Source organism: Tenebrio molitor, chromosome 4, assembly GCF_963966145.1.
Source record: "Tenebrio molitor chromosome 4, icTenMoli1.1, whole genome shotgun sequence".
In the NCBI taxonomy this organism is placed as follows: Eukaryota; Metazoa; Arthropoda; class Insecta; order Coleoptera; family Tenebrionidae; genus Tenebrio; species Tenebrio molitor.
In genome coordinates, this window is record NC_091049.1 from 5,493,915 (window position 1) to 5,505,503 (window position 11,589).

Genomic DNA, 11,589 nt, shown 5'->3' on the forward strand with positions numbered 1-11,589 from the left:
TGTTGTAATCCTTTACAACAACCCCAAACCTGTCGTGACCTTGATTTTGACAGCGCCATCTGCGAGCCGCCGAATTAACTCCGCAGTCCACTCGATTATTTTTTACTCGTTTGAAGCATCAAGTGGGCTTTGATCCAAAACATCTGAACCTTTTGACAATCGGACGCATCAAATTTGACGTACCTGGCCAAAATGACAGATCCAGTTTTCCACGACATCTCAGTTCCCGACCTCTTCCTCTTCGCCGTCTTGTTCTACATCGCCGCCCTCTGCTTGCGTAAGTCCCCCGAGTACAGACATTCTCACTTTTGACCAGTTTTGTGCATTCGACGCTGCGTCCAATTCGGCGTGTTGTGTCCCTTCTCCCCCAGCTTGATCCACTGTTGTTTCATCCCCCAACACGCCCACCCCGCCGTCTGCACGACCTGCTCGATGCTCAAGACCCCCACGCACCCGTACTGCTGCCAAAGAAGGCACAACCTCTACGTAAGAATCTACTGGTAGATTTCCAGAACCGGATCTAGTGACAGTTTCAGGAGTCTTGCGACTGCCCCCGTGTCACTGTCGAGTGTTTCAAACCGGAGTGCGCGTTGACGTGTTGTTGTTGCCGCTTTTCGACGCTAAACGAACCAGATGAGAGGTTTTAATAAATCACCCCCAAACTGTCCTCACCCCTTACTTTATTTTCTTAAATGTACAGAAACATTGAACCCGTTTGTTGTTCGCAGTACTAGGTTCGCTTTCAGTTTGATATCTTCGACTCTGTCGTAAGACGTGAAGAATTTGAACTTTCGGAGGGTCATTGCGAGCAGCGACTTCATGCTCATCATGGCGTACTTAGGTCCGATGCAGTTTCTGGAGCCTCCCGCGAAGGGTATGAAGGTGAAAGGGTGGCGCGTCGACGAAGTCGAGAGGAATCTATCGGGTTCGAATTTTAAGGGGTCGGGCCAATACTTGGGGTCCCTGTGGACTCGCATGAACCCCAAAGCAACCGACGATCCCTTCGGTAGCACCAGATCATCTAAAAATACAACTTTTACAAAAGCTCGACGACAATCGACGCCTAAAAACCTTCGAGGGGCAGATCTTCCGTCAGGTCTCTCACAGAGATCGCCCCTACTGGAAACAACCTCAAACTCTCTTTAATCACTCGCTCTGTGTACTCGAGAAGAGGCAAATCTTGCGGCTGCACCAGTCGTTCGAGACCTACAACGTTCACGATTTCTTCGTACACTTTCTCCTGGACGTCTGGGTGCATCCCCAGCAATAGCAACGTGAAGCTGATGGAGGAGGCAGTGGTGTCGGAGCCCTACAACAGATTCGACGGACAAAAATCACTCAAATATTTGTGAGACAAAGTTTACCGCCACCATGAACGTGTTGACTTCGTCGCGAATTTCTTCGTCTGTGAGTTTGTTATCTCCGGTGGAGAATTCGATCAGCAAGTCCAAGAAAGCTTTGCGTTTGTTGGAGGGTTGCTGGACGTTTTGCTCGAAAGCCAATCGTTTTTCTTTGACCACCTGTCCAGAGTGTTTTTAGTATTCGGTCAGTGAATGATGGACACTCACGTTTTCGGTGAAGGTGTTGAATTTTTTCAGGAGTTGGCGTTCGTCCTGGCACAGTTTCGTCCATCGAAAAATGAAGTCGAAGTGGTACCAGAACACGAACATCCTCAAGAACATGATTTCCATCAACCTGTCGAGGGTTTCGCAAATAAAAAGTTATGCCATTCGGATTAAAAGTGCAGTTATTCCAGTGGGTCGGCTACGCTACGCTTTGCCTCGTTATGCAAACAAATTGTCCGTCAAAAAAGTACCACTTTTAATCCTTATAACACACTGTATTATTGTTGTTGAATAATTCTGTCACTTTTCATTAAAATTTAATCATTCTTAATTATTGGAAATAATGTATTTTTTTACTCATCCAGTTCTGTAAAACAAGTTTGGAAGGCCATAATACAGAGTGATTTACGAGGAATAATGAGCCCGACGGAATAGAAAATGCAACCCACAATACATTGCAACAAAGTCGGACATCGAAGCGGTAAATGTCCGGGTTTTTCTCCTGATGAATTGCGGGTTGCATTTTCTATTCCGTCAGGCTCATTATTCCTCGTAAATCAGCCTGTATACAAGGTGTCTGAGCTAAGACTTTTGAACTTAATATCTCGGTTATTTGCTAACGGATTTTTATGAAATATCGGGCCTTCAAGTAAATATATATTTAGAGTAGGCGTAGGCCACATTCTAATTCTGTTAACAGTGTAAAGATAATTTTTGTAGGTAACCAATTATTCTCTGAAGGTTCACAGGTTGCATAGTAAGCTTTTTCCCAATTACATATTGTCATATTCCGTGGAGGGCGAATAGGGAGAATGCACTACAAAAATTAAATAGTAGTTTATTTGACGAATAGTAGTAGTAGTTTATTTCACTCGCGTTTTAAAATGGTCCACGCGTGCCAAAAAAGGCCCAATTTACACACGAACGAGTTGAATACAACGTTTTTTTGTTCGACGAGCCCCTTAAAAGCTCCAAATCGCTTAAAACCTTTAAAATTAGCTTGACGTTTCGTTTTGACAAGTTGTGACATTTATCAAAATCCGTTCACATAGGAGAAAATTCTCAAATTCTGACAGTGTCGAACAAAAAAATATTTTCTAACCTAATTTTATTTCGTTAAAATGTCAGACGTTTCTTGTGTCATTTTCTACGCTGGGAAAATGTTGCTAACAATTGAATTTCATAGATTGCTCTCAAGTTGCTCTAAATATAAATTTATTTGAAGGCCCGTTATAAAATGCAGATATTAAAAATATCCGTAAAGTTGGTTGCATAACAACACTTAAAATCAAATGGCAAGAGTTGTAGTTTAAATAAATATTTCCTTCTAAAGCTTTCTCAAAAATTTCTTTAGATTTTCTTCAAGTGGGTGTTTCGTCTGTCAAATAAAATAAAAAAAGACATACGTTATAAATAGGAAGGCGACTTTGATGATGATTTCTTTGACACAGTATATAAATATATTATAGGTACATATTTTGAATAAATGAAAATTGAATGGAAGAGACAAAATTTTGCAATTCACGTAAATGTTTGTCGTAGGAATGTTGCAAAAATACAGGTACAGTTGGTTGCCAAAAAAACGGGAAACGAAAATTTTCCTAATGTAAATTTAATTTTGTTCATTTGTCAATTAATTGTCTACTTTACAATACCTGTCAAATAATTTGAAAAAATGTCATTGAATTTTGACCATAATTCTAACCTCTCTCTCGTAAGAAAGTTTCGCATTATTCTTTCCGGTTTTTTTTGCAACCGACTGTAACCATTTTTTCAGCAAGTTTATCAGAATTTTCTCCCTCCAAGTATGATATCTGTAAATTCTGACAAAAACGACGATATTTTGATGCTTTGAAGATATTTTTTAAATACAATAGAAAAATTAATTGTTTTAATAAAGTCAAAAAGAAATCCAATACTTATTTTTGAAATTATTATTCAGTTCTCGAAAATAAGCTTGAAGGACCACAATATACAGTATGTCTAAAAAAACTGGCAACTACAAAGTCACCATTGAATTTATACTGTATCTCTTTTTTATCTGTCAAATGTCATATTTTATTCGTTCAACTGTATTACTTATCTTTTGTGTCCTCGTCCGCCGCGCGACTTCCTTTTCTATTTTGAATTTGTCTTTTTTTTTGGGAAACGAGGTGAGGTCCGAGGGAACGGTCCCGCCGATCGTGGGCGGCGTAGAAGATTAGCGTCGAGGACGATATCGGATTTCGCTTTCGGTTACCCCCTTTTTTTAATTTTGTTTTTGAATTCAGTTTACTTGTCGAGAGTTTTTCCTTTTTTTTATCGCGGCGAGGGCAGAAACCTTTTTTTTTGTTGAAAATAATCAGATTTGTACATGTGCAGAACTGAGTGAAAATACAGGCTTATTCTAAATGATTGTAGTCGAAGTTGGCGTGAAAACTGAATATAAAATTTATGGTTTCCGCTCCACATAAAAAAATCATCAAAATGATGTGTTAAATTGGGTGCAAAACAACTCAATATTTTTAAAATTGATTGTAGAACAACTCAATATTTCTGGATTCAATCGTTAATTTAAAAAATTAATAAATAAAATTCTCATCACCGCCCTTTCCACCTAAAAAATGACAGTGACAGCGACACAACTGACAGTTCACATGAAAGCGGCAAAAACGTAATAACATGGGCATGGCCTACTTCGACTACAATAATTTAGAATAACCCTGTACATCTTTTTATTAAATCACTCGGAGGTTTCCTTTCTCCCGGTTATCACCACCCTCCCCCATATTTTTGGTTGTACTCTCGAGCAGTCTCCAGTGGATTTCGACCCGGAGTCAGTTAAATCGTTATTTTGGGACAATTTCACCAAAAGGGAAAATAAATAGCGTAACATTTTTTAAATTATTCACTTTTTCAAAAGAAGCTTCAAGGAGCATAACGTATTTTTTGAATCACCATAATATATTTTCCAAATCTTCGTCTTGTTTTTCTCTCGTTTCGTACAATGAATTGTAAAAAAACCAGTTTGGTAATCAATAAAATTTAATTACTCTTGAAAATATTGGAGACGTTGGTCAAGGATATCATCATGCTTGTGGAGAAAATCCAAGCGATTTCTTGTTCTCAAGTCTGTTCTAAATTATAAAATGCACACCACACATGAACACAACCAGATTTTTTTTGTGTTCTTTGGTAAATAATGATAGTGACCTCCTTCATGTACGAGAACTAAATGCTACCACCACAGAAACATAATTAGCCAAAATAAATGAATGCTCTCAACCGTTGTACAGGATTATTACAAATTAATTATTGTAGTCGAAGCAGGCCATGCCCATGTTATGAAATTTTTGCCGCTTTCATGTGAACTGTCAATTTTTGTCGCTGTCACTGTCATTTTTTAGGTGAAAAGTGCGGTGATGAGAATTTTGTTTATTTATTTTTTTAAATTAACGATTGAATCCAAAAATATTGAGTTGTTTTGCACGGTGTGTACTCACTCATTCACATTTTGATGTTTTTTATATGGAGCGGCAACCATACATTTTACATTCAATTTTTACGCCTACTTGGACTACAATCATTTATAACAACCTGTATAATCACAAAACACTGTCTTAGCTTTTACCCAAACGAACAATATTGAAATACACCACAGACAACGATCTGATTATAATATAAAACCTTAACATACCTATCAATCCACTTGGAAAAAACCGAATCGGCAGTGTGTCCATTCACCTTGACACCCATCGCGCTCTCTACGATTTAAAAAAAAATACAAGAGACTCCACAGTCGTACCTCACTAGTCCTTACCGCAGATTATGTTTAGAGTAGTTTTGCTGACCACATGGAACACATCAAACTCCCCTTTCCCGACCAACTTGTCCAACTCCTCAACCATTATGGTAGATTGACTACCGAAAACTTCCACGAACCCATCCAAAACCCTCTGGTTGAAAGCTGGCGATATTATCTTGCGGTGACGCTTCCAGATGGATACTACAATCAATACCGTAGGTACCATTCTCTCCAAATTACAAGTTGTTTTTATATACCGGGAGCTGTGAAAAGTCCGTGTCCTCCTAGTGGTACTGCGTATCTGTAGAGGTACATCTTCGAAAGCGCCTTGGGACTGGTCAAAACTTTCTCCAAGTACTCGGGTTTGGAGACACCGTATATTAGTGTCGGTCCGTACCAGAATTTGAAGAGGTCCGGGTACGAATCGTATATTTTTGTGATGTTGTTATAGATCACTGGAAAATTTTGACGATTTTTGACAAGGGAAAAAATTGTCGGGGTGAGTGAGTACCGCTGCAGTTGCCCACGAAGTCTAGACAGTTGCCCAGGATGGGCAACCCCGGCGGTCCTGGTACTTTGCTGGCGAGTTTGTAGAGGTGGCGTCTGTTCCAGTGGTATTGCACGTACCAAATTAGAAAGATGCAGATTAGTGACGTGAACAAAGAGTTGTGAAGAGTCCATTCCGAAGCGGATTGGACGCTGGTCTTGGAGTCCATGGTCTAAAAATTATTGCGAAACGACGGAAGAAGTGAAAAAATTATATGTAGTTAAATGACCAGAATAAAATTGATATAGTTTCTGGAGGTTGTATTCGAAACATATTCATACATTTCCAAATAAACACAGAAGAAGATTGTGAAAACAAAAAAAAAAAAACTGGAGCAATAATGAAGACTTCTGCATGTCTAGCTACTAGACGCGAACTAGGAAGTAAAAACATTGTTTACATTACGTATGCGGTAGGCTAGATTTTACAGTGCAAGGTTTTTAGTAAAAAAAAAAAACGAGCCTTGTAAAATGCTTACCGTATTGTAACTATTAATATTTTTGGCCGACCACCCCTTACCCATTTGTAAGCAATATTTTTGCAAAACCTGTCAATAGACTGACATTAGAATGACATTTGTTAAATGAAATGAACACTGAACGGATCAATAGTAGCGGTATCTTGTCTTGGTATAAATGGACTTTGTTTATGACAAGCTAACAGTTTTTTTGGTGGTCCCTGAAAGCTTAAAATTTTCGTGTTAGTTTACACACAAATGAAACTCATTAATAATAATTCCAATAAAAAATTGTACAATTTTTATTAGACTGAAGTAATTATAGTTCATAAAAAAAGAAAAAAAAAGCCACAAAAAACATCAAGACAAGGCAAGTGTATCATTTTCTCCAGCCGAATTAAAGGAAAATTATTAACAAGAATAAAAACAATCATAAAATGGTCAAATTATGATCAAACTGAAGTCATTATAACTGATAAAATAAAAAATATATAGCCAATAAAAAATAATAGATTATATCAGTGAGTGAGTAGAAGTGAGTCCAAAGATTGAAAGCTAGACAAAGTCGAGGTATTAACAAATGTATCTATGTATTTTGCTTTGTAGTTTGTGCAGTCGCCTAAAAAAATTTTTTGTAATTTGCCTCCATTTTGATTCTCTAATAGACATATTAACGAACGCGACGTCATCATCTGGGATGTCCTTATAGCCATTATTTCACGGAACATTTTACGAAAATTTTTAGGTTGGCAAAGCTTGATCCGTCATGCGTGTCAGTTTAAATTACAAAATGTGCAAAGAATTATTTATCAGGATTTATCAGGCAACAAATTCGCGACCGTATTTTGGCAATTTCACGTATTTCAGCGGGCGTACATGAAAGATTATCATCCATATTCCTGTTTTGTGACAGAACTTGGATAAAACAAAAGGCGACTTTGAAGACTTGATCAAATTTTCACTTTTAAAATTAAGACATTACCAACCGCCACAAAAATCCCTAAATCGAGGAAAGTAAACATTTTTGTTTAAAAACGGCTTAAAAAGGGCAAATTACAAAAAATAGTATAAAAAACTCGCTTCATAAGACCTTGAAGCACTCATTCTTTAAAATAACTCGTGGCTACGCCACTCGTTTTTTAATCTTGAATTCGTGCTTCAAGACTGGTCTTATGAAACTTGTCTTTTAATATACTAATGTGCACCTCTGCCAAAAAATGTCTGTCCTCGTCTGTTTTCAAGCCTCGGTAGCACTTCGCCCTGAAAACTCAAACTCGGACGAAAAAGATACACTTTTTGACCTTACCACACAAATAACTATTATGACAAGGAAAGTGTATTATTTTCTCCCGCGGGTAAATTTAATCACTTTATACCAGACATATTTTATACATTTCTAATTTTCTAACATCGTAGGTGGCTATGCGGCGATACGCTAACTAGATATTATAGAAATATTTATAATAACCCTGTACTTCGTCCACAACTGTCATTCCACTCAAGGTAAAGTAGCCTTTAGGAACGAATAACCTCACTTCACATTTTGACATGTGTCAATCAAAGTAGCTTTCCATTTGCAAACGCAGTGAGCTGAGATGAACTGATCTGAGTTGCTCAGATCAGTTTGACTTTTGTGAGTGAAACCGGTTAAAAGGAACGCTAAGCTCTAATGTCAAATGTCAGAATGTCACGTGGTCTAATTACAACGATCTAACCTAAAAAACCCAAAAATTTTTCAAAATGACTTTGTCCAGAAAAGATTTTAATGTTTCTGCTTCCCCATTCTCACTAGAGAAAAATATCTGTGGATTATAAAACTATGGTATAAAATAAGTGATGATCCGCCCATTTTATGTTCTCTGCAGCTTGTATATTTTGCTATTTTTTTATAATTATATTTGTGCCAAACACTTTATACAAAACATAACCTAAAAATACGCGATGGCTCGCTTTATTCTACTTTTTCCCAATATTTTTCCTCCACCACCGATGTCACAAAGTGAGTTAATTCTCAGTTATCTGCATCTGCTGTCGAGGTGGTGCAGCATCGGGAAGGGGGGAAGTAAAAATCTCACTTTATTTGTCTGAGCCAAAAGCAAAAGGAACGCGTACAAGTGAACCAAACTGATCTGAGCAAAAATATCTGAGTTTTGGTGCAAAAGGAAAGCGCCTTAAATTGAGTCTATATTCTTATGGGTGACAGTAATAAATTTCAAATTTTAATTTGCAAACGTCAATCATAATGACAATAAAGGTTAAGCTACACCAAATTTTTGTGAAATGACAGGAAAAGGGTGGACGAAATTTTTTGGCCGGAATAGTATATGCATTTATTTTACTAGTTACTTTTTATTTTGTAAAAAAACTTCAATATTTAAATGAAAATATCTCACAATTAAAGCTCCAAAGTAAGCACAGTTGCCGTCACCAAAGTTAGAATTTATGAACAGTTTGTTTTATCATCGCTGATTGTATCTGATCCTTCCGAATTTCTGAAAAGTGGATTCGATAGTGACTGGTGAGGAAAGTTTTCTGCAAGGAATCCTCGAAAAGGTTGAAGGAGTTCAATTGATTTTATTATCAAGAGAATTTTGAAGGAAACGTGAAACGGAGTATTTTTCATTCAAAGCATGGATGACGCAAAAAAATTCCGGAAAAACTACGGATTATATCTTTTTGGATTGTTTTTCAAGCAATTCGGAAACATTAAATAATATTCAATGTTAACAATTAAAGAAAATATGTGGAATCAATTTGAATAATGTTGAACGATGAATATTGATACATATTCAACAATACACGCATGGTAACGGGTTTTACTGGCTTCAGAAGGTGACTGACTCGCCTTCGGCTCTCCACTCATATCCTTCTGTCGCCAGTAAAAACCCTTTTTACCATGCTATTAATGTTAAATACATACTATAATTTCATTACAATTACTTGACCAATCAATTGTAAAATACTATATTAAAATATAAGTTCCAGAAATCATCTATTCAAGCACGAATTTGAAACTCCGAAACGAGCCGCGTAGCGGCGAGTTGAGGAACAAATGAGTACTTGAAGGATCTTCTGCAACGAATCTTTTATACTATTTTTTCTATTCTGCCGCTTTAGGTATACCATTTTATAAATAAAAAAATAAAAATTTTAAATGTAGGGAATTTTGCGATGGTTGGTGACATTTTTTATGTGGCATAATTTTAGCCGGCTGTGAAAAAAACTAATTTAAAACGTCAGATTTTTTTTATTTTCGCATTTGATGTTTGAAAATGAATGCTGAAGAAAGTTTATCACCAACGCCGCCACAAATTAGGCAAATTGCACAAAAGACGTTTGAAAATTTACTGCCGGAGAAGTCCAAATCCCAGAATGAAAATTAAACGTTTTGTTCATTGTTATTTATTATTTTGCTTTGTTCTCTGCAAGATTTATTTTTTGACGTCTGTCAGCTGCCAACATCAATACTAGTCTATTCTAACACGCCAACGACCTGTTAAAGCACTCAAATGACGTCATTTGGGTGCTAGAATTGACTTATTCTAAACGCAAAATAGAAAAATTATATTACACATTAGTAATAATTATTATAAGGCATCTAAGTTAAGTTATCTTAATAAATTATCCTTTAATTAACAAAATTCAGATTTTATATTGTAAAAAGCAGAAGTACTGGGTATATTTAAAATGTGGAATTAATTGTAACAAGTAAATTAGTAAAATTACAAATTAGTTGCATATTAACTCAGTTTTGTTGTGAAAATGAATCTTGAGCCACGACGCTAACAAATCAGACTGTTTTAATTTGTACTAACACTAATTAAATTAATTTAACGTGATTAAATCAGAAAGACCGTTTTAATTTGTACTAAACGCTAATTAATCTAATGTGATTGAATTAGAAAGTATTTGCATTACAAATTAAACCAACTGTACGACAGCACCTGCCCTATTCTAATTAATTTCCAGAATCCGAAAAGTGAATTAAAAATGAAAAAAAAAGCAAATTTTCTGTTGAAATTCTCCGTTTTCCCAAAACATCCGAGCAAATATTTTTAAAAAACTCACCAAAAGAAAAACTAGGTCACGTTCACCCAAATGCCGAGTCGATAACAGTGTGGAAAACTTGATGGATCACACGTCTTTTACCGCGCCTCCCCTACTCAAGTGAATTACACAGTGTATCGAACGTCAAGAGTAAAGTCTTATCCGCACACACAGACGCATAATTTAAACGTGTAATTTTATGGAGAGATCGTAAACTGCACACTTAACGCCAACATTTTGACGAAATCTCCGCCTCGTAATATACGGAGTGTCTCGAATATATTGAAAAAAAAAGACAATCGTCTCCAGCGCGGATCGCGGCCGCCTCGATCCGGCAGCTCGCTGCGTGCGTTTGCGGCGCGAATTCCCTAGATGTCGCCGCATCCGGCGCCTCCATTCCAGGCCCGTACCGCCTCCGGGGACAGCCCCGAGCAGCATCAAAGGAGTCCAATTTAATACGCGGCATGAATTTTACATAAGAAAAATATCAACACCGGTCGCAATTTTCCCATTTTACTTAATACACCTTTACCTTTACGAGACACGTTAACGTAAATATACATTATGCATACAAAACAACATAAAACCGCCGTCAAAAGACCACAAAGGAGGCTGCAATAACACGATTCAATTCCGCCGAGGTAGGCGGCGGCGGCGGCGACGTTATGCAGCACCCCGGATCAAAATTGAACCGCTCCCTTTGACCCAAAATCAATTATTTCGGACACTTTGGCGGAGGTACACTCGAAAAATAAAATGCCTCGCGATTGTGATTCGATTAGGGTGCCATTACGCCAGAGGGCGAATTATTTTCTTTTTCCATTCACCGGAAACACGCCGCCGCTGCTCCCGCCGCCCCGCTATGTAATTTTTACGCGGGGTTTTTTTATTCTCTGACCCGGCGACAGGATTAAGCCGTGTTTTAATAGAGTTGATGAAGTTTTCTTTGATGGTATTGAAATTTTTAACGAAATTAAAGAAAAACCGGCGACCTTTCCATGTTTTCTGTGTTAATTAACGCACAAAGTGTCTCAAGAATTCAATTCGACGCGAACGCGGAATAAATTCGGGGGGTTCGTTATCGTCCCAATTGGCGACGGGGTCTAATTTGAAAAATAAATAAAGAAGTGAGGAAGACAACATTCAGATGGCTTTATTCCGATGCAAATGCGTAATTTGCGTCTGATCT

At 37.3% G+C, this 11,589-nt stretch overlaps 2 protein-coding genes across 2 annotated transcripts; one reads left to right on the forward strand and one right to left on the reverse strand.

The window, feature by feature from the left end:
• Positions 1-14: 14 nt before the first annotated feature.
• On the forward strand, positions 15-671 carry LOC138130016 (uncharacterized). The gene is made up of 3 exons (XM_069046378.1): positions 15-277; positions 317-486; positions 537-671. Exons 1-3 carry the CDS (start codon positions 193-195, stop codon positions 645-647), a joined length of 366 nt encoding a protein of 121 aa, XP_068902479.1. The 5' UTR covers positions 15-192; the 3' UTR covers positions 648-671.
• Positions 664-10,720, reverse strand: LOC138130013 (cytochrome P450 4C1-like). Its single transcript, XM_069046375.1, has 9 exons — positions 10,422-10,720; positions 5,861-6,068; positions 5,607-5,804; positions 5,365-5,550; positions 5,242-5,308; positions 1,569-1,695; positions 1,365-1,520; positions 1,072-1,309; positions 664-1,021 (listed from the first exon to the last, which is right to left on the reverse strand). Exons 2-9 carry the CDS (start codon positions 6,063-6,065, stop codon positions 681-683), a joined length of 1,518 nt encoding a protein of 505 aa, XP_068902476.1. The 5' UTR covers positions 6,066-6,068; positions 10,422-10,720; the 3' UTR covers positions 664-680.
• Positions 10,721-11,589: the final 869 nt, after the last annotated feature.